The sequence below is a fragment of the Eumetopias jubatus genome, unplaced genomic scaffold (assembly GCF_037043125.1).
Source record: "Eumetopias jubatus isolate StellerSeaLion01/CBP00866 unplaced genomic scaffold, mEumJub1_p1.0 scaffold_13, whole genome shotgun sequence".
Lineage (NCBI taxonomy): Eukaryota > Metazoa > Chordata > Mammalia > Carnivora > Otariidae > Eumetopias > Eumetopias jubatus.
Window position 1 is genome coordinate 75,326,286 of NW_028274819.1, and position 24,172 is coordinate 75,350,457.

The 24,172-nt window shown below is 39.9% G+C and overlaps 1 protein-coding gene across 1 annotated transcript in view; it reads left to right on the forward strand.

Annotated features, from left to right (window-relative positions):
• The window catches only part of HEPHL1 (hephaestin like 1), an 87,886-nt gene that overhangs the window by 11,859 nt on the left and 51,855 nt on the right, over positions 1-24,172 (forward strand). The window contains exons 2-9 of the mRNA XM_028119655.2: positions 1,225-1,469; positions 8,966-9,178; positions 9,879-10,058; positions 13,854-14,108; positions 18,111-18,279; positions 20,638-20,777; positions 20,926-21,057; positions 22,649-22,860. Coding sequence (XP_027975456.1) covers positions 1,225-1,469; positions 8,966-9,178; positions 9,879-10,058; positions 13,854-14,108; positions 18,111-18,279; positions 20,638-20,777; positions 20,926-21,057; positions 22,649-22,860 — 1,546 coding nt within the window. The remainder of the gene's footprint in view (positions 1-1,224; positions 1,470-8,965; positions 9,179-9,878; positions 10,059-13,853; positions 14,109-18,110; positions 18,280-20,637; positions 20,778-20,925; positions 21,058-22,648; positions 22,861-24,172) is intronic.

Below are 24,172 nucleotides of genomic sequence, written 5' to 3' on the forward strand. Positions count from 1 at the left end.
CACTTCCAGGCAATTACTCAGCACTACAATAAAATATATATTTGAGGGATTTTTGTCTTCAATTAGCTCACAAACCAGAGATGTACATATCTTACTATGACACGTCTTGCAAGTGTGTTATTTGTGCTTGAACTGTGTGTGTACAGAAGGGGAAAGGAGAAAGAGTTTGAACTGACCTGGAAGGGTGCTTGGCAGATAGAGAATGAGGAATAACACCCAGATGCAGGAAAAGAATGCCTGCAAGTGTTGGAATGCTGAAAGGACATGGTGCATTCTGGGAAGACTGAGCATGAGGTCTGGTGGAAGGGTGAGGCCATGGGAGGTAGGCAAAGAGGAAATGAGGAAATTAGCCTGGAGAGATGCGCCAGAGCTGGGCTAGATGCACCAAAGAAGATTGCTCCTGCTTTGACTTGAGCCACTGGATCCCTGTCCCCTGCTTGACCCAGTCACCCTCCCCTCCATCCGCCAGCACTTCTGTCTTCTGCTCCATGGTGGGCTGCATGCCTGGCCACTTGACACACTGCTCTCTGGCTCCATCATCCTGAAGAGTCTGCAGGGTGGGCAAAGTTGCCATTCATACTAGAGACTGCTGGGGATCCTTGTAGTAGGAACTGCTTAGGAGCATGTGTCTGAGTCACTGGTGTACAAACATTGGATAATCTCATTGAGGAAATGAGGATGAAGCCCTGAATATATCTTGTCTTTGGCTTTTTGATCTATAGTGCTTTCCCCAAACTTAATGAAGCAAACATAAATCCATTAGTCAATACAGAGGCTCTCAGACCTGGCACTTAATCATATACTGCTGAATGTCATTACTTAATTTTCCCATTAAGTCATAAATTCTTTTGTATCCCTGTATAGCACATAGCAAAGTGCTGGGAACATGGTGAACACATACTAACTGTTAAATGAAAAAGTGAAGGGGAACATGTTGAAATGAAAAGGGGCAAATGGACAGCAAGACTTTAGAGTATTCCGTTTAGTTGTAGTTTGGTTGTGGGTACAATTTGTGTTTCTGGTCTTGTCACTTAACTCTCTTAGCCTTAGTTTCCTTATCATTAAATTGAAGATAATCTTACCAGCTCTACAGAGGTTACAGGGTTTTGTCCAACATCAAATAAGAAATCATACATGCAAATACTTTATGAACTGTTAAGGTAAGCTATTAGGATTTTCTCTTAATGTCATATAATTATAAGATATTTTCCTTCTTACTTTTAGACTTGCAACCTTATTTCTCGAAAGAGGGCCCAACAGGATAGGTGGTCTTTACAAAAAGGCTGTTTACAGACATTACACAGATGAGACCTATTCCACAGAGATCCCCAAACCTCCCTGGCTTGGATTCCTGGGCCCTATTTTGAGGGCTGAAGTGGGTGATGTGATTGTCATCCGTTTAAAGAACTTTGCTTCCCGACCATACTCTTTGCATCCACATGGCGTTTTCTACAACAAAGATTCAGAAGGTAAATATCAATCCTGTATTACTGGTGTCTTGTCTCTATTTTGTAATTAGCAGCTACAGTTAAAGGGATCAAAGAGACAGTGATTACACATGTTCATTTGTCTTTTTCCCCATCTCCTTTTCTCCCCATCTCCATCTGCTCCTCCTGATAGAGAAAACTTCAACAACACTATCAACCAATTTGCCCTAATTGACATCTAAAGAACATTCTGTTCAATGACTAAAGAATACACCTTCTTTTCGAGAGCATATGGAACACTCCTCAGGATAGATAGTAGGCTGTGCATAAAATAAATCTAAATAAATTTAAAAGAATGGATAGGATGCAAAGCATATTCTCCAATCACACTGGAATTCAATTTGATATAATCAATGAAAGAAATCTTGCAAATTCTTGCAAACATTTGGAAATAAACAGTACACTTCTAAATAACCCTTGGTCAAAGAAGAAATCACAGGATAAATTGTAAAATATTTTAAATTGAATAAAAATGGAGATAAAACATATCAAAATTTATGGTATATTGCTAAAGAAGTACTTAAAAGGAAATTTAGAGCTTTAGACATGCCAAGAGAGAAGAAAAGTCTCAAACCAGTAACCTAAGCTTCCACCTTAAGAAACTAGAAAACGGGGGCGCCTGGGTAGCTCAGTTGGTTAAGTGGGCTGCCTTCAGCTCAGGTCATGATCCCAGGGTCCTGGGATTGAGCCCCATGTCAGGCTCCCTGCTCAGTGGGGAGCCTGCTTCTCCCTCTCCCTCTCCCTCTGCCTGCCGCTCTGCCTGCTTGTGCTCTCTCTCTCTCTCTGTCTCTGTCAAATAAATAAAATCTTTAAAAAAAAAGAAATTAGAAAACAAAGAGAAAAAAAAAAACTAAAGCAAGCAAAAAGAAGGAAATAATAAGGACTAGAGCAGAAATTCGAAGAAGGAGAAAACAGAAAAATAATATAAAATTGATTAAGCCAGAAGTTGGGTCTTTGAAAAAGATTAACAAAATTGAGAAAACTTTATCTAGTCTGATGAAGAGAGAGGGCACAAATTACCAAAGTCAGGAATGAAAGATGGGACATCACTCTGACCATACAAAAATTAAAAGGATAATAAGGGAGGATTATAAACAATTTTATGCCAAAATATTAGACAACTTAAATGAAACTGATAAATTCCTAGAAAGACAAAAATTACCCAAACTGACTTAAGAATAAATGAAAATTTGAACAGACCTATAAAATGTAAAGAAATGGAATTAGCAATTAAAAATCTTCCCTCAAAGAAAAACCCAAGCTCAGACGGTTTCATTTATAAACTATATCAACTACTAAAATAAATAATAATAATAATAATGCCAATCCTTTACAAAATCTTTCAGGAAATAAAGAGAGGAATACTTCTAAATTCATCCTATGAGGCAAACATCATGAGCCAGATAAAGACATCACAAGAGAACTACAGACCAATATTCCTCATGAATGTAGACACAAAAATTCTTAACAAAATATTAACAAACTAACTTCAGCAACATATAAGGAGAATTATACATCATGACCAAATGCAATTTATCCTATGATTGGAAGGTTTGTTTAACACTCAAAAATAAATGAATGTCGGGCACCTGGGTGGCTCAGATGGTTAAGCGTCTGCCTTCGGCTCAGGTCATGATCCCAGGGTCCTGGGATCGAGTCCCGCATCGGGCTCCGTGCTCAGCGGGGAGCCTGCTTCTCCCTCTGCTTCTCTCTCTCTCTCTCTCTCTCTCCCTCTGTCTCTCATGAATGGATAAATAAAATCTTAAAAAAAATAAAAATAAAAAAATAAATGAATGTCGGGGTGCCTGGGTGGCTCAGTCAGTTAAGCATCTGACTCCTGATTTTGGCTCAGGTCATGATCTCAGGGTTGTGAGATCGAGCCCTGGGTCAGGCTCTGTGCTGAGGGTGGAGTCTACTTAAGATTCTCTCACCCTCTCCCTTTGCCCCTCCCCCTCCCCCGCTCATGCGCTCACACACTCTCTCTCTAAAAAAAAAAAAAAAATGAATGTACAACATATTAATAGAATAAAGGACAGAAACCACATGATCATCTCAAAAAGTGCAGAAAGGCATTTAACAAAATCTAGTACTTATCAAATTAAACATTTCCAACAAACTAGGAATAGACAGGCACTTCCTCATCCCAATAAAGTTTAAGAAAAACCCACAGCTGACATCACTCTTAATGGGAGGGGGACTGAATGCTTTCTTCATAAGATTGGGAATAAGGCAAGAATGTCTGCTCTCACTGCTATTATTAAATATTATCCTGAAGATTCTAGCCAATGCTAGACAGGTCTGCTAACAATAAACTTGGTCTTTGTTTATCTAGAACATCTTTACTTTACCTTGCTTTTTTGAGGGATAGTTTGCTGGATATGGTATTCTCCTTTTGCACTACCCCCCCCGCCCCCCACAGTACTTTAAGTATGTCATCCCATTGTCTTCTCATCTCCAATATTCAGATGGGAAGTCAACTGTTAATCATGTCATGTGTATGTGATGAGTCGTTTTTCTCCTGCTTCCAATATTACCTCTTTGCCCTTTTTTCCCTAACAATTTGACATCAGTGTGTCTATGTATAGATTCTTTGTATTTATCCTACTTGTGTTTATTATGCTTCTTTGATGTGTAGATTAATGTTTTTCATCAAATTTGGAAAACTTCCACAAAAAAATTTCTAGAAACATTTTTTTCCTGTCCCTTTTTCTTTTTTTATCCTTCGGCAGGCTACTATTACACATGTTAATACACTTGATGTTGACCCATAGGCCTCTGAGGTTCTGTTTATTTTCTTTGATCTTTCTCCCCTCTTCCTTTTTCAGATAGGAGAGTTCTATTGATCTATATTCAAGTTCACTGATTATTTTGCCATCTTGAATCTGTTGCCAAGACCTTCTAGTGAATGTTTTATATCATTTATATCATTTATTTATTTATTTCACTTTTCAATGCCAAAACTCCAACTTCATTCTTTTTAAAATTTCTACCTCCTTGTTGAGATTTTTCCATTTACTGAATCATTTTGTCCTACTTTTTAAAATTATTTAAACATGATTTCTTTTAATTGCTTGAACATTTTTATAATAGCTGCTTTAAACTTTTTATCTGCTAAATTTCACATCTAGAGACACTTAGAGATAATTTCTATTGGCTGCTTTTTTCTCTGAGAATAGGTCACACCTCCTTTCTTTGTATGTCTCATTTTGTTGTTCTTGTTGTTGAAAACTGGAAATTTTTGAGCATATATTGAAGCAACTCTGGATTCAAATCCTTCCCTCATCCAAGGTTATTTTTGCTGTTGGCTTGCTTTATTGTTTAGTAACTTGCCTGGGCTAAATCCATGAAATCTGTCTTCCCTAGAGTATGAGGCCACCAAGGTTTCTGCTCTTTTTTTTTTCTTATGTTTATTTTTAAGGCTGGCTTCTAAGGGGTCACCTCTAAATCTGCTTAGCTTTGAAGTCAGCAGATGCTTGGATAGAGGTTGTGCTTAAGCATCAGTAAGTCCTCAATTCTCTGCAGTTGGAATCGTGGGTGGATAGAAAGCCCATTCAAAGTTTAGGTGGTTTTTGTCTGCCTTGGATTTTCATTTTTGCTGGGCCCTTTGCTTCTCCTCTTTGCAAGCACACAGCATTTGAGTCAGCCAGGAGTAGGCAAATAACTGATGTTCAGCAATTTTTCAAGCATAAACTTTGCTGGATGCCTTTATTTGATTTCCAGAGCAATGAAATTGTTGGTTTTCTCAATTTCATTCAATTTTACATTACTTTCGGGGAAGAGGATTTGCTGACTTCCTCACTCTCTTTTGATGAATTTTTCTCTTCGCTACCTTTGCAAGCTTGCTAGTCTGAAAGCCCCTGCTCAGTTCAACTTAGTGTTTACTGTGCACTAGACCCAATGCTGGATACTGGGGCTGCAAAAATGAGTAAATGCATAGTTGTTGCTTCCAAGGTGTTCAGCTGGGGAGTGGTAGAGAATGAACACAGAAGAAGTCGGTAGGTGGGATTAACATTGATTAAGCAGTTCCTAATGTGCCAATGCCTATACTAGAGCTCTTACATACAATATCTCACTTAATAATGGAATTAGCTAGTGCTTTCTTGATCTCCATATGAAATATGGTTAAGTATTAGGACTATTTAAAAATAAATTTTACTGTTTTTTTTTTAATTCAGAGAAGCATAAAGAAGGGGTAAATGTCTCACATTCTGATTCCCTACTTATCCACTAAAATGAGCTCAAAACCAAAGATTAAACAAAAACTAGTATATGAACTTGGTTAGAAAATTTTAGGGGTGCCTGGATGGCTCAGTCAGTTAAGCGTCTGCCTTTGGCTCTGGTCATGATCCCAGGGTCCTGGGATTGAGGCCTGTATCAGGCTCCCTGCTCAGCGGGGAGCCTGCTTCTCCCTCTCCCTCTCCCTGCCACTCCCCTGCTTGTGTTATCTCTCTCTGTCTGTCAAATAAATAAAATCTTTTTTTAAAAAAAATTGGGGGGCACCTGGTGGCTCAATCAGTTAATCGGCTGCCTTTAGCTCAGGTCATGATCCCAGAGTCCTGGGATCGAGTCCTGCAACGGGCTCCCTGCTCATTGGGGAGCCTGCTTCTCCCTCTGCCTGCCGCCCCCCTGCTTGTACTTTCTCTCTCTGTGTCAGATAAATAAATAAAATCTTTTTTTTTTAAAGAAAATTTTAAGAGTACAGAGAGGTATAATAAGAGAAGTAAAAATTCTTCTTGTCTCTTACCTGAAAAGCAATCACCTTTAAAAATGATGTACTGTATGGTAACAAACATAACATAATAAAATAAAGATGTCTTATAAATTTCTTTTAGAAAATTTTCCATACATATATTTGTGTGTGTGTGGTTATGTGTATGTATATATTTGTTCATTTGTACAAAAGAGGTTATACTCTAATGCTGTTACATATTATCTGTTTTCCATTTTTGCTTCATCTTGGAGATTTTCTCATATTAGCACACGTAGAAAGACCTCCTTTTAACAGTTGTGCAATATCCCTTTGTATGAATGTACCAGTGTAGTACATTGATGATTATTGATGATTGATGATGATTATTTAGGTTGCTTTCGTTTGGGGGTTGATACTGGCAATTGTACAACAAACATTCCAGTTCATGTATTTTGAAAAACATTTTCAAGGATATTTCTAGGGGAAATTTTTTAAAGTAAAATTGCTGATTACATTCATATACTTTCTTTCTTTCTTTCTTTCTTTCTTTCTTTCTTTCTTTCTTTCTTTCTCTCTCTCTTTCGATAGGAATTGGCAAATTGTCCTCCAAAAAATTGCACATTTACTTTTCCACCATTTGTTTATGAGCTGGCCTGTTTCTCCTATAACTTCACCAATCCTCAATATTCTCAAACCTGATGGGGTAAAAACGTGTATATTTTAATTTCTAAAAGCCCACACATTCTAGAATACATAAAACCAAATGAATGTTTTAAAAAATATTCTTATATTGTTAATGTTACCATTGCTCAAAACCTTTGACAAATCAAAATCCCTTTCTGGCAATAACTTTCAGAACAACTTAATAAGCTACCCCACCCTAAGTCACCTTTTACTTTATATTCACAGTATATTTTGGATCCTAAATGATCTTCCTCATCTTGAGAGGTGAAACCAATGTTTTGTTTGGGGACTCTGGCCCTTCCTTTCAATAATAGTGATCAACATTTCCCAATTATAACGAGCAAAAAGAGAACACATAAGTAAAGTGTAAATAAAAGAGTCTCTAGAAAAATTAGTATTTGTATTGATTTGTATCATATAATCAAAGCAAAATGAGTGATCTCAGCTGAAGCCTCTAGACAAGTCCACTACCCACCCACCCTCTCCCAGCTACTGAGCCTCAGTCTCTCTGTATATAAATTCAGAAGCTTTCAAGCCATGCATTTTATTCACAGGGCTTTGGTGTATGGTGTACAGTCATGCCACTCATTCATTATTTTATTCAACAGATATGTACTGAGCACCCACTCTACTAAGTTATAAAATTGCTTATAAAATAATATGCTTATAAAATTATGAGCAAAAAAACCCTGTTTTTTTGTGGAAATTATAGTCTAACATGAGAAACAGACATTAATTGAACAATTATATACACAATTTTATACATATATAATTAAAACCTTGAGCAAGTACTATGAATGAATAATAACTGATGTTTACTGAAAGCTTATTATATGCCAGGTTCTGTGATAAATGTATTGTAATCTTATGTCATGTAAGCCTCAACACTCTATGAGATAGGTATGATAACTGTCATCCTCTTCCAGATAAGAATCTAAGGCTCCTAGAAGAGAAGAAAATTGCCCAAGTTGCAGTTAACAAGTGATGGAGATAGGATTTGATTCCAGGCAGTCTAACTTCAATGGCCCCGAACTTCACCATTGGCTCTACTGCCCTTCTCTCTGTGTGAATGCATTTTAAAAAACTGACCTAGTCCAGGGAGTTTAGGATTGCAGGTTTGTTGAATGGATGGTGAACAAGTGAAAGAATGGAGAAGGAACTTGGGGTGTGTCCACATCCATCTCCTCAGCCTCTCGCCCTCCAGGCTTCTTCCCAAGGCCATTCAGCTCGTCCTGGTCTTTCCAGGCCTCTACCTTCCATCCAGGTAGTTATCAAACTAGTTTTATCAGTGGACTTTCCTTAATTGAAAAATCTTGTGAAATCTTACTTCACACCCCCTCTGTGGTAGCAAAACACCAAATTATGTTCAACACATCATCCTATTTTACTCTCCAGTTGTCACATGTGCTAATAATTCCTATTCTGGTTGGCTCAACAGAACTGTAGGATCTCTGGAGAAAATTCTTCCTTCCTATCTTTTGTGAGAATTCAAACAGATGTTGAATCTGTAATAAGTGCCTAGGAATTTCATTATTTCTTCTGTTTCTTGCCTTCTTTTTTTAAGATTTTATTTTATTTATTATTAGAGGGAGAGGGAGAGAGAGAGAGAGCACGAGTGGAGGGAAGGGGCAGGAAGGGAGAGAGAGAGGCAGACTACCCACTGAGCAGGGAGCCTAGCTCAGGACTTGATCCCAAGACCCCAAGATCATGATCTGAGCCAACGTCATATGTTTAACCAATTGAGCCACCCAGGCACCCCTCTCCTTTCCTTCTTGAGTTGATGTTAAGTGAGGTGGATTCAAATCTTCCTGATTGGAACAAGAGGCCCATCAGAAGGGGTCCTTATGAACATTTATTAAGCATCTGGTTTTGTGCAGGACGCTTTATAGTACATTGTGTCAGCTAGTTCTCACATCCCTTTGGGGTAGGTATCAACATTCTAGCTTCACTGATAGAAAACCAAGGCATTGAGAATTTAAGTAACTTGCCTCAATCCCACAGGAAATAAATTTTAATTCATAGGTGTTTGATTCCAAAGCTCTGGCCCTGTCCACTATAACATGTGATCTTTGTATGTTAACTATGTTTAATCTTTTCTTGGAAGGAGCCCTATACCCAGATGGAACATCTGGAAGGAATAAGAATGATGATATGGTTCCTCCTGGCAATAACTACACCTATGTCTGGCCAGTGAGAGAAGAATATGCCCCTGCTCCAGCAGACGCCAACTGTCTGACCTGGGTGTACCATTCACACATTGACGCGCCTAAGGACATCTGCTCTGGGTTAATTGGCCCCCTGCTGGTGTGCAAGGAAGGTAAGGAGCTCCTCCACCCCCGCCAACACACACACACACACACACACACACACACACAAGCCTATTTCCAGATGTATTAAAAAGTATGTACAAATTTCGGGCCTTGTTTTGCCTGCCTCCCTTGCTCCATACAAAGGTGCCTTTTCTTCCAAGCTTTCCGTAAGATTAGGGAGATTCTTCTAACATAGAAGGCCAGTCTGACACCACAGCAGGGGCAATAATTCAGACTTCTGTCAAGGAACCATCATAGCATTCTGAAATTTATATGCTTTAAAAAAGAAAACAAACCAGGGACATACCATATTGATAGCCATTCATGCCAGCCCGACACCACACACAGGGAAGTGAAGAATGTAGCCAAATGGCCAGGTTTGCTTTTGCTTTGATATTTCACCTGCATGACCACTTTGTGATTTTGTTCTCCATTAATTGTGTTTGTGTGTCTGTGCTGTCAGTAACACTGGCTCTCTTTAGGAGTCTGTTGCTGTGAAGGCTTCTGTTTCATGACTTTTCTCTTCTACGACTCTGTCATTTCCATTAAAATCCGTTGCTGCTTTCATGTTGTGGTTATTCTTGTTCCTATAAGTCTTTGACTGACTTCAAACTTACCTGATACCATTGGCAAGAGGCAAAACTCATCTTGATTTAATTCACTTTGAACTATTTTCCTCCACTCTTTTGGATGCCCCCCCCCCGATAGGTGTCCTGAATAAGTATTCCGGGACAAGGACAGATGTGGACCGAGAATTCATTATAATGTTTACTCTGGTGGATGAGAATCAAAGCTGGTACCTTGATGAAAATATCAGACATTTCTGCACTGACCCTGATTCAGTTGACAAAAAAGATGCTGTTTTCCAGAGAAGTAACAAAATGCATGGTGAGTGTCTCCCGTGTTATCAAATATATACCAAATGCTTTTTGTGGATCTGATACTATGAGACGAGGGATGAAAAAACACAGAAATGTCTAACCTGGTTTTCTAGGATTGATAACTCAGTGATAAGATTGGTTAGGAAGTGATATGAAACACAATCCATGTCAGAACATAAAACAATCTGAGAAGAGATGAGGCCATAGATATCAGCTGAATTGTGTATGACAAGCTGTGGTTTGGAAAGTGGAAGGATTAATGTTATAATCAGGACAGAATCAGGAGGTGATCCTAGAGAGGGATAGGTTTATATTGACAGGAGAACAGAGAATGAATCACCATCATGTAACAATTCTGTGGTTTGCAACATTTTGCATTATTTCAGTAACCATTTCCTGAGTGACTGCTAAATTTCAAAACCTATGCTGTATGCTATGTTTAAATACACACTTGTGGATTTGTTATATTTCCCAGGCATTCCTTTTTTGAAAATAATATTTATTTTTTGAGAGAGAGAGAATCTTAAGCAGACTCCACGCCCAGCATGGAGCCCGACACAGGGCTCAATGTCACGACCCTGAGACCATGACCTGAGCTAAAATCAAGAGTTGGATGCTTAACCCACTGATCCACCAGGCACCCCTCCCAGACAATCTTTCAGTCAACATTTATTGAGCATTCACTATGTGCCAGACCCATATTTGAAAATAGTGAATTTCTATAGTTATCTTCTCCATTGAGACAGACCACTTACCCACATCTGTTTTGCAAAGTAGTGGCTTAATACAGAATTTTAAGACTTGGGGATTATTAAGTAGTCTCATTCTTCTGTTTCCCCAGAGAGTTCTAGTGAACACAAAGAACATCTTCAATGTAAACGAACACCCCATGTCATTCATTGATAAATTTCCTTCATATTTGCTTGTCTGTCTCCCAGAATCATCCCACTAAGGCAGCGTCAATGTAGTTAAAAAACCATAGGAGAGAGGGAAGGGGCTGAAGATCATCTGACCTCCCCCATTTTACAGAAGAAGAAACTGAAGTCAAGAGACCATCAATGACTTGCCTAAGGTCAAAGTGATAATTAGGGCCAGAGTTGCCTGAGAGAAGCTAAGAGAGGAGCCCCATAGCAAATGAATGTTACTTTGGTTGTGTTTGATTCCAAAGTGTGTCGAGGTGTGAATGTCAGTATACTAATGATTTCCACTGCATCACACACCCTCTCTGTTCTTTCTAGTGGTATTTCAGTAACCTTGTGTGAGGGGGATGTTTGGAAGATATTTTAGGAGGGAGGGAGTAAAGGAGGGAAGGGAGGGAGGCAGGGGAAACAGGGAAGGAAGTGAAGGATGGGCTAAACAAAGACCTAAATTTAAAACATTGCTGTGTCCAGTCAACTTTTATCCCTATGCTTATCAAAATGGTGGCAATGCTCTGAAATCTTGCTGAAAACTACTGTGATGGTTTATGACTCAGCTGCCCACATAATTCCTCTCACTCTTTCAAATGAAAATGTCCAACAAAAAGGAATCAATTACATAAGCAAATATAGACTGTATTTAAAATAAAAATCAGCCTGGGGGCGCCTGGCTGGCTCAGTCGGTAGAGCATGAGAATCTTGATCTCAGGGTTGTAAGTTTGAGCCCCACACTGGGTGTAGAGATGACTTAAAAATAAACTCTTTTGATGGCTACATAATATTGGTATTCTTAATCTCAGGAAACAAACTGAGGGTTGCTGGAGTGGGGTGGGTGGGAGGGATGGGGTGGCTGGGTGACAGACATTGGGGAGGGTATGTGCTATGGTGAGCGCTGTGAATTGTGCAAGACTGTTGAATCACAGATCTGTACCTCTGAAACAAATAATGCAATATATGTTAAGAAAAAAAAAGATAGCAGGAGGGGAAGAATGAAGGGGAGTAAATCAGAGGGGGAGACGAACCATGAGAGACGATGGACTCTGAAAAACAAACTGAGGGTTCTAGAGGGGAGGGGGGTGGGGGGATGGGTTAGTCTGGTGATGGGTAATAAAGAGGGCACTTACTGCATGGAGCACTGGGTGTTAATATGCAAACAATGAATCATGGAATAATACATCAAAAACTAATGATGTAATGTATGGTGATTAACATAACAATAATTTTTTTTAAATTAAAAAAATAAACTCTTAAAAAAATAAAAAATAAAAAAATAGGGGCACCTGGGTGGCTGTATTGGTCAGGAAGCAACCACCTTTTGGTTTCAGCTCAGGTCATGATCTTGTGGTTGTGAGATTGAGCCACTTGGGCTCTACACTCAGCTCAGAGTCTGCTGGCTATTTTCTCTTTCTCACTCTCTCTAAAATAACTAACTAAATAAATAAATAAAATCTTTTAAAAATAAATAAAATCTTTAAAAATAAGTAAATAAAAACAAAAATCAGCCTGTATGCAGAAGTAGGTGTTTGCAAACAGTCAGTCTTCTTCAAACTAGTAAAGGAGACCTAACCAGGAATAGAAAAACATCAACTTATGGGGTGCCTGGGTGGCTCAGTCAATTAAGTGGCTGCCTTCGGCTCAGGTCATGATCCCGGGGTCCTGTGATTGAACCCTGCATTGGGTTCCTTGCTCAGTGGAGAGCCTGCTTCTCCCTCTCCCTCTTTCTGCCTGCCACTCCCCCTGCTTGGGCTCTCTCTCTCACTATCTCTCTGTGTCAAATAAATAAATAAAATCTTAAAAAAAAAGAAAAACATCAACTTAAAAAAAAAACAAAAATTAGTCCATAGAAGATGCTTAATCAATATAATATTTATTGATAAATTTATTTAAATTTACTAAAATTGTTTAGAATCAGTTGTGCTGTCTCAATCATTATTATCTTAGTAACAATTACTTTTTAACTCAGTTTGAATTTAAGAAGTGATGTTATGACTCTTTAAAACCATGAGTCAAGTTTTCTTCTGCACTTGGTCAAGTCCTGGCTGCCACTCAGATGATTCAAAAGACTAGGTCTCGGACATCCAGCGTAAGCTCAATCAATTAGATGCTGCCCCAGCAAGACCTAGTAACAACTGTTTTTTCTCTCTGCTTTTCAAATAACAGAACTTTAAAGTAACACGTCTCATAGGTCCCCTCTAATCAGCTCCTTTCATTTCCTTCATGCTGCTCGCTTTGGTTACTTAAATTAAGTAGCTCCTATGTGCCTGCTTTTCTGCTGGGTCCTGACAGCTGTGGAATGGGTGAGACGGTGTTTCTAATGTCAGGGACCAAGAGTCCTGTAGGGAAGTCAGGTATGAAAATGAAGGATCGCAGGGTGATGGGTATTGAGGAGGGCACGTGCTGTGATGAGCACTGGTTGTTACACTTAACTAATGAATCATTGAACACTACATCAAAAACTAATTATGTACTATACAGTGACTAACTGAACATAATAAAAATAAGAAAGAAAGAAAGAAAGAAAAGAAAGAAAGAAAGAAAGAAAGAAAGAAAGAAAGAAAGAAAATGAAGGATCGCGAGAGGAAGTGGCTGAGCCATCCTGAAATTCTCAGCAGTGCTCTGTTTACTCCTGACCTCATTATTGTGTTCACACAGCAGCTCCAAGGCTGTTTTCCTGTGTGCTCATCTTCACTTTTATTGAGTGCTTTTCTCTTGAAAAACCTAATACCTTTCACTCTGTTCTGGGACTGTAGTTTATGAAAGGAGCCATGCTTTTCTGCACAAAAACATTACAGGCGATGATCAGTGCTCAATTTTCAGCTGTGCTAGAGTGTGTGTTACCGCCTCTACAGGGGAGTCTCTTGCACCAGTGTGTTTCTGTTTTTCAGCCCTCAATGGATACCTCTTTGGAAACTTCCCTGAGCCTGAGATGTGTGTTGGTGAATCGGTGTCCTGGCACCTCTATGGGATGGGGAATGAGATAGACATCCATTCCATCTATTTTTATGGCAACACCTTCATCAGCAGAGGGCATCGGACTGATGTCATCAACCTGTTCCCAGCCACCTTCCTGACAACAGAAATGGTAGTCGAGAATCCTGGGAAGTGGATGATAACTTGCCAAGTTAGTGATCACCTACAAGGTAAAAAGGACAAGGGCCAGTATAGCGTGTGGATGTTTCGAGGGGGAATGATTATACCACACAGTCAATGATGCTCATTCAGTATCTGCTGTTAGATAGGTTCTTGTATTATATTTAATTAAATATTGAGTATAGAGGAAAATGCACAATGTTCATTTATTTGCCATCCTATCAACAGATATTTATTCATCAACTCCCTATGAAAAAGGTGGGAGGTGAATGAAAGAAATGGTAAGACCTTCAAGGAGCCTGTGGTCTAGTAGCTAGACTTTGTTAGACATTTGCAAGTGAATAAAATCTGAGGCAGAAAGATAAATGCTCTTTGTTTGCTATGGTCACTTCTCTGGAATAAGCAGAGGGACTTCCTGAGGTGTTGGCCCCTAATCTGAGTCTTGAAATACGGGTAGGAATTGAACAGATGAAGAAGGGAAGAAAGGCTTTCCAGGCTGAGGAAGCACCATGAACCAGGAAAAAGACATGTTCTGTACGAGCAGCTGTAAATAGAATAATAACATTTTAACATTGGAGAGAAATTTATAGATAGTCTGGACCAACCCAACATCTAATTCTTCCATTTCCTTCTGGATATCTCTTTTAAGTAACTGTAGCAGCCCATTTCATCTCTGGGCTCCTCTGTTAGAATGCTCTTCCGTATATTGAGACAAGAGCCAATGATAACTGCAAAATCCTATCATAGGTACATGATGAACATTTTCTTTTTTACTTAAATACCTGTTGAATGACTTAGTCTCATCCCTTGGGACCACACAGAATGGGTCTCTCCTCAGCTGGACGTAGGCTTATGCCAGAAGAGTGATAAGAGAGAAGTCTACAGAGGGAGAGCCTAGTGGGAGATCTGAAGGGCAAAGCTAAGGAGTCAGGACTGTGTCTGGAAGGCCAGAAGGGTTCTTCCAGATCCTTAGGCACATCAGTGCAGCAATTTAGGAAGATAAGTATGATACCTGTGTGCAGAAAGGATTTGATGGAGAGATTCTGGCCACTGGATGCTAGTTAAGAAACACTGGCAACATTAGAGTTATGACATAAAAAAGGTCTGGCCTCAAGATGTCCATCAACAGATGAATGGATAAAGAAGATGTGGTATATATATACAACGGAATATTATGCAGCCATCAAAAAAACGAAATCTTGCCATTTGCAATGACACTGATAGAACTAGACAGTATTATGCTAAGCAAAATAAGTCAATCAGAGAAAGACAAGTACCATATGATCTCACTGATATGAGGAATTTGAGACACAAGACAGAGGATCATAGAGGAAGGGAGGGAAAAATGAAACAAGACGAAACCAGAGAGAGACAAACCATAAGAGACTCTTAATCTCAGGAAACAAACTGAGGGTTGCGGGAGTGGAGGGAGGGGGAGGGATGAGGTAGCTGGGTGATGGACATTGGGGAGGGTATGTGCTATGGTGATCGCTGTGAATTGTGTAAGACTGATGAATCACAGACCTGTACCTCTGAAACAAATAATACATTATATGTAATAAAAAAAAAAAGAAGAAGAAGATAGTAGGAAAAAAAATGAAGGGGGTAAATCAGAGGGGGAGATGAACCATGAGAGACTATGGACTCTGAGAAACAAACTGAGAGTTTTAGAGGGGAGAGGGGTGGGGGGATGGGTTAGCCTGGTGATGGGTATTAAGGAGGGCATGTATTGAAGGGAGCACTGGGTGTTATTGGCAAACAATGAATCATGGAACACTGCATCAGAAACTAATGATGTAATGTATGGTGACTAACATAACATAATAAAATAAAATAAAAAAAAAAAGAAAAGGTCTGGCCTAAGATGGTGAGAACAAAATAGAAAAAAAAAATGTGTCAATGGAATAAACACAGAAGAAATAATGTGTAATTAAATTTGGATACTGACTCACTACCCACAGTCACCAGCAGGTACAGGGATGCAACTCTCCAGGGCAGCTTTGATAACATTCTTGTTCCCGTCAACCTTAAGCAGCTAATCTTAACATTAGTCAGCTGGGTTATTTCAACTCAATTCAATTCAATAAATGTTGCGTGGATCAGTAAATATGTACCAGATACTGTTCTGGGAAGACAAAGTGATCAAGACAAGATTCCCATTCCTATTTCCCCCCAGTTTTATTGAGGTATAATTGATACATAGGAATTGCATATGTTTAAGATGTGCAACTTGATGTTTTGATATATGCATACTTTGAACTCATCACCACACTCAAACTAATTAATATATCCATGACCTCACATGGTTAACTGTGTGAATGTGCGTGCCCATGCTAAGAACACTTGAGATCTCAAAGAGTACAAAGTTCCAGTTATTCAAGATGAATGAGTTCTGGAGACCTAATGTACAGCATGGTGACTATGGTCAATACTGTAGAATGTACTTGAAATTTCCTAAGAGGGTAGATAGTAAGTGTTCTTACTGCAAGATCCCTATTCTTACAGGGTCTCATGCTGTTATATGTAGGAAGAAACTAGTTTTAATATCAAGGCATTCACAGCTTATTTGAGACTAGTAAGATTGCTAAGCATGGCCAGTGGTTGTGGACATAAGCGGGTGTTTGTACACTACTGAAATATAATATTTCCAAAATTATCCATAGCCTCAGAAAAAAATTATAAAAAATTAGAAAATACACTTAATTTTAAAAATCAGTAATTCTGTCTTAGGATAATGGTGTTACGTTTTGAGGAACATTCTCCCTCTATTTCTTAGAACTTTATACATAAGTGCATATTATTTATAAAATGAAGTGAATCTTTTAATACTGCCCTTTATCTTACTTTTCCCGCTTATTAATATATCAGAAATATATTTCCATGTCAGTGAATATAAAGCTACTTCGTCATTGTTAATCCTCCCAGTGTCCTTTCAAAGGAGATTACGATTTACCCAACCAATACTCTATTGCTTAACACTTTATTTTCCCCCCATTTTGGGGGGCTATCATAAACCATACTAAAAAACCTCAGTTTACAGATATGTTACACTTTTGTCTGATATTTCTTTAGGAAAATTCTTAGCTTTGGAATTCTTGGGTCAAACAGTTTGATTTTTCTCTTAAAGCTATGGATGGACATGCATTGCCAAATTCTCTTTTACTCCTCACCCTTAGTGTGTGAGAATTCCCCATTCATCTGCCAACACTGAGCACTATTAGTGTTTCTAATCTTTACCAATCTGATAAATGGACAACAGTGTTGTTTGATTACCGTTAACATTGAACTGTTTTTTTCATGTGTTTATAGGTCGATGGTATTTAGATAGATTTTGTAAATAATCTATTGATGTCCCTTGCCCATTTTCCATTGGGAGATTTACTTTCTTCTTTCTTCTTTGTCAAATATATTTACGTATTAATCTTTTGTCCTATGTGTTAAAATATCCCCCTACCCACCACTTATCCTTCACTTTTAACTTCATTAAGGTCCTGTTTTCCGTACAAAAGATTTAAATGTATTACTCAGCTATCAGAAAGGATGAATACCCAACTTTTACATCAACATGGTTGGGACTGGAGGAGATTATGCTAAGTGAAATAAGTCAAGTAGAGAAAGTCAATTATCATATGGTTTCACTTATTTATGGAACACAAGGAATAGCTTGGAGGACATTAGGAGAAGGAAGAGAAAAATGAAGGGGGGGGCATTGGAGGGAGAGACGAACCGTGAGAGACTATGGACTCTGAGAAACAAACTGAGGGTTTTAGAGGGGAGGGGGGTGGGGGGATGGGTTAGCCCGGTGATGGGTATTAAGGAGGGCACGTATTGCATGGAGCACTGGGTGTTATATGAAAACAATGGATCGTGGATCACCACATCAAAAACTAATGATGTAATGTATGGTGACTAACATAACATAATAAAATAAAAAAAAAACAATTATAATACAATAAAAAAATGTTTACAAAGTGAAATCTATCAGTCTTTTTCTGTCTGATTTCTTTTGTAAACATTTATACCCTGGCTTGTGGTTTTCCTTTGTTCTGCAGCCGGCATGCTGGGACAGTATAATGTTGGTAACTGCAAAGGTGATGTTCCTCACCCCAAAATGAAGGGTCAGCAGAGGCGCTACTTTATAGCAGCTGAAAAAGTTCTTTGGGATTATGCTCCTCAAGGCTATAACAAATTCAGTGGTCTTCCCCTAAATGCTTCTGGCAGGTAAGTACTCTTTGCTGGTGTTTCTAAGCTTCTCATAAGAGAGGCGTCTGTTAGACCTTTTCCTGGGACCTCACTTGTATCCCCAGCCCTCATCCTATGAGCACATACTCCATAGATGGCACCCTTCAAGAGTTCTGAGCTCAAACATTACAATGTACATATTGCTGAGAATTGGCAGGGTATGTATTGTGCCGTGATTGGCTGGCTATAGCAAAGCACTACATTCATTCATTCATTCATCAAACATTTCTTGAGCACCTACTGGGTAAAAATTGCAGTGCTAAGTGCCATGAGAAATACTAAGCTCACAGAGACTAGACTAAGGCCTTTGCACATGTGGAAAAGACAGTTTTGAAGAGAGAATAAGATAGGGCTCTCTTTCAATAGACGTGAACTGGCCAAGGAAAGTTACCTTTTCTGGTTCAAGGACAACCTGATATGTTATGCCCCCTCTACCCAGAATGTCTTTTTCCTACCTACCCAGCAAAATGTTATTTTTCCTTCAAAATCTAATTCTAATGTCACCTCCTAAGTGAAGCCTCCCCTGACTCCTGAGTCATTGTTAATCATTTTCTCTCCCATAGCATGTAGTATTTTTCAAATTAAATCTAACAATTCACTAAGTGGATGTGGACTCCTGTGACTTGTTATTATAGAATCCTGTGCAATGATATCTGTGAAAGCATTTTGAAATGTGCAGTATGATACCAAGAATGATCATTATTACCCTATGATCCCTTTTTATGTTTGAGGGAATGTTTTTAAAATTCTCTTTGTGATGGATAAGATACCCTTCATTTCTTTCATCATAATTTCATTCATTCATTCATTCTTCCATCAAACCAATGCCCTTGAATCTAACCTAAAGAATATGTATGAACCATATATGAACCTGTTTGAAATCGGCACTTTCTATTGACCAGTATTTCTCTATAAACAGAATAATGAGAATTGGCATTGGGAATTTTGTCTTAGAAACCTTCCAAAATTCTGAAGCACCTTATAAAATATAAAATATTAAACTATATTTAACTGATATTTAATGTGATATATGGAAACACAACATAAAAACTGACATGAGGGTTGCAGGGTGCTGAAAGGCAGTGTTTCCACCCTCAGGTCAGAAAGAAGCTGCGTGCACAGGAGAAGAGAAGTAACTTGGCAAGTTACAAATAAGATTAAGATGAGTTGTCCCGACAAGGGAGTTCTCTGGGCGTTCAGAGAGAGCTAAGACAGCCAGGGAATACTTCTCAGAGGAAATGGGACTTAAGCAGAGTCCCGAAGAATAGTGGAATTTATATAAGTGAATCCTAAGGAGGGAAATTTTAGTTGCAGGGGTTAGTGAGATCAAAGTGATTGGATGGGGGATTTGCACAGGGGAGTGGAGGTTTGCCTAGACCCATAGGGAGATGATTGGGTAACCTGGATCTCAACCACAGAGGTCCTATAATCCTTTTGAACTTTATCTGGTTGGCGCTGTAAATGGGTGAAGATGTTAGAGCAGGCCGTGGAGATGACCATCTTGGAGATTAACGTTGTAGGAGTGCATATGCTGAGGGAGAACCCGGAGTGAGCGGAGGCTAGAGGAAGGGTGAGGAGGGTGTGACTGGAGCTCCGTAAAACGCTGCAAAGACAAGGTGATGGGGGCAGGTGCGGGGGTTGTGGCAGCGGGGACAAAGGCAAGGAAAAGAGGCAAAAAGGGTACAGGGAAGGAAGGACGAACAAGATAAGGAGATGAGGCAGAGAAAGAAGACAAAAGCAGCCTGTGCTACTGCAAGAGTGGTGGCACCATTGGCAAAAACAAGGTATCTAGAGATGTTGCTAGTCAGAATTCACATCACTGTAGTTCACAACTTTGGAATTTGGTATTTCATGTATATCATTTATACAATAACTCTCCATTGACTAAACTATTTGATTAACTAGACACTCCATTCCTTAGTCATGCCAGATATCAAAGAGCTTTCTAGATGCAAAGACTATTCATATCGACATCAGCAAGAGATAGAGGGATACTTACTCTGCAAAGAAACCAGTTAGCTCTTTACTTTGTAGAACACCATTCTGGGACTGCAATGCCGGTAAGTAAGGAGTTCACCTGTGCTTTCTTCGGCTGCTGGACCTCTGGGGAAGAAAGTAGGTGGCTAAGAGAGGAGTGAGCTTGACCACCATCCAGCCCTCTGGAGGCTTTCAAGGCTGCCTGACTATTCCGGGGCATTTGGTTGAAGACTGGACCATTTTTTCCCAGGGAGATGGGTGGGTGAATGAGCTAAAGAAAATAAAAGGAAGCTCCATAATTAAGGCATCTGGTGGATATGTAGAGATGTACTCTCAGTCAGGTTCCTATTCTTTACACAGTGACTCCGAGCTCTACTTCACACAAGGGGACAACAGAATTGGAGGAAAATATTGGAAGGCTCAGTATATGGAGTATGTTGATGCAACTTTTACTCGAAGAAAGAGACTCTCTGAGGCAGAAGCCCATCTTGGAATTCTTGGTAGAATAAAACCATCTGTCATGTTTTGAATGGGGGGAGATGCTTTAGTGGGGCATATATGTACGTGGAATGACTCTTCTTCTCCTGCATATATTCACTTCCCTCTGCCCCTTTTCATCCTCTTCTCCCTCCTCTTGATATCTTTCAGGCCCCGTCATCAGGGCAGAGGTGGGTGATACCCTGCTAGTCACCTTTGCCAACAAAGCTGACAAAGTCTACAGCATTTTGCCCCATGGTGTGATCTATGACAAGGCCTCTGATGCAGCCCCAAACATAGATGGTGAGTCTCAGGCTGGCCTCTGGGAGGAAAGAGGATGAGGGAACAGAGGACTTAGAACTGGATAGATTTGGTTCAAATGCTGGCCCCTTTTCTTACCAGCCCTGGGAGCTTTGTGAGCTTGTGCCTTACTCTTTCCCTACTAATGTAGATAGTGACACTCTGACTCCTTCAGAAGGAGCTGGAGAGAATTCAGGGCAGGGTCTGCTCCACAATAAGCACTTAGGAAATGTTCAGTCCTTTCCTTTTCCCTCAGTAGTGTAATAAATCTCAAAGTGAGCTACGTTCACGGTCACCCCCACTTCCCTAAGATGGAGAGCTTTCAACCACAGGTTATAGGGGATTCTGTGGGTAAAGGCTGAGGATAAAATCTGATTTCCAATGTTTGGTTGACATCAAAATCCTGCACTGTCTCTGTTGACAAGTATTTATTGATAATCAGTCTCGTGTGTTTACCATCATATATGGCCTCTCCCCATCACAGAGTAGGTGACAGAGACTCCCTACACATAAGAAAGGCAGCTTTGGCCCGGTAGCTGCAGGAACTACCCTTCCACTCATGATACTACTCTTGGGAACCTCCTAGTCTCCTTGGAAGTCTTCCCCATCATTGCAACAGACATTATGAAAGTCTGGGATACTTCATGCCCAAGGATGGGGCTAGGCCCAGTCCAGAGCAGGCTTCGGAGTGATGGGAACAGAGAAGGGAGGAATGGAGGGAGAATTCCCCCTTCCCAGACCCATCATCATCCTCCCTCCTACAGCAACATCTCTTCTACCTGTACTTTCTCCTTGGTCAAAATGCTCACAATGGCTTTGTGTGTGTGTGTGTGTGTGTGTGTGTGTGTGTGTGTGTGTGTGTGTGTAGGAAGACCACCAGTGACAGCCCATATGTCTATATTTTCTATTATTTATCTTAGCAAACATACTGGGCACGTTTTTGCAAAGCTCTGGACAGGGTGCAGAGAGTTTCTGGCCTCAGCCTAGCTGGAGAGACTCAACATATTCATCATGTTCATTTGGCAATCTAACATGTGGGCTGAGTGCCAAGTCTTTGGAATCAGATAGCCCTGAGTTTGAATCCCAGACCTTCCATTTACCAGCTTTGTCATCCTGTGTCATCACTTACCTCCTCTATCTTATGGTTATTTGGCTTATTTCCTAGTTCAACCTAGATTTCAAACTCTTTAAAGACAGGGCGCTTGCTTAACTTTTTGGGGTATCCTCCGCAGTGCTGAGTATAGTGTATTCCACATACGAAGGCACTCAATGAGAGTTTATGGATTTACATTTAATTGTTAGAGAGGCAATTATCACTCTTCATATTTGCTAAACCTAGTATTTGGGTAAGAAATAGTATCTACAAAGACACTAAATGTAATCTCTGAAGAAGATGATCCTTGGATATAAGCTTCTATCTCATACAACAGCGGACGGTGACAGTGACCTCCCTGGTAGGATACCCAAGTGGAAACAACTGTTCTTCTACAAAATACATCATCAGAGAGAGACCCCAGGGCTGGAAGACCCAGTCTGACAAATTTAATGTTCTTGGCTCTTGCTTTGAGAGTAACTGTATCTTTTATCTGCTCAGGATTTCTGAAGCCAGGGGCTCATGTGAAGCCAGGTGAAACCTTCACATACAAGTGGACAGTGCCTGAGAGTGTAAGCCCGATGGCCGGTGATCCCCCCTGTCTGACCTATCTTTACTTCTCAGCAGTGGAGCCCATCCAGGATACCAGCGCTGGTCTTGTGGGGCCCTTGCTAGTCTGTAAGAAGGGCGCTCTCAATGCCAATGGGACACAGGTAGGCCATCAAAGGTCACTAACTTCTCCTCAGGGTCGTATGTGGGAAACAGCAGTAATATGGCTAAGGATTAGAGTGTAATAAGGTGTCAGGTATGAAAAGTGGATTTTCCTCCTTCTTCTTAAAATTGACTTAAGATACAGAATGAGTGTTTTACTTTTTGTAAATTTAAGATCTGAAATTAATTTTAAGGTAAATTTAAGATCTGAAAGTTATAGATGCCCACCCAGAAGCCCAGGATTTCTGCTTGTTGTGGCTGGAATTTGGTGGGTCCCTGTCCCTGTGCATTGCTTTGATTCTAGAAATATTTAGGGATCTACATGGACAGTGAATTGGGACCCTTTCTTCTTGGACAAGGTTTCTCAAACTTGGCCGCATGTTAGAATCACATAGGGGACGTTTTAAACATCTTTCATTCCAGTGCTCCAGACTGATTAAATCAGAATCTCCAGGTGCTTTCTAATGTGTAGGCAAGGTAGAGAACCATTGTAACTCACCACTGTAAGCTGCAAGTGAATCACTAGGGTCAAGGGCACAAGAAAGCATATAGATAAATTCTTGCAAGTCCCAACTTGGAGGCTTTGCTGGTTGCATTGACTAGTGTGGCAAAGCATAGCATTTCAAGCTATGTCTACATGATATTAAACACATTGATGAAAGGAGGAAAATCTAATCATACAACCATTTTGATTTATTTCACCAATCAGAAATAGCAAGACTATTTATTTACATGGTATATTTTATAATGTTGGCATTGTAAGCACCCACTTCTGGGCTTCAGGGAATTTCTAGGTAGAGGACATAAAGTGTCTTGGTCCACCTCAGATTTTCATTTCCCTGCACAAAGTTCCAATCCTGGAAATGTCTATTAGAGGCTCAGTGTGTCAGGGCCCTCCAAATGGGCCCTCAATAACGCATGTGTAATAAGATTGAACAGTTATGCTGTACCCCAACAGTCATATAAGGCAAAGCAGAATGACCATCCCTGTTTTAAAGCTAAAGAAACTGAGGCCTAGGGTGCGTGGGTGGCTCAGATGGTTAAGCGTCTGCCTTCGGCTCAGATCATGATCCCAGAGTCCTGGGAGTGAGTCCCCCATCGGGCTCCCTGCTCCTTGGGAGCCTGCTTCTCCCTCTGCCTCTCTCTCTCTCTCTCTCTCTCTCTGTCTCTCATGAATAAATAAATAAAAATCTTAAAAAAAAAAAAAACTAAGGCCCAGAGACATTGAGTGATATCCCAAATAGTAAGTAGTGAAACTCAGCAGTAACAGAGGGCTTTGAGCTTCCAACTTTGTTTTTCCAATACACTACCCTG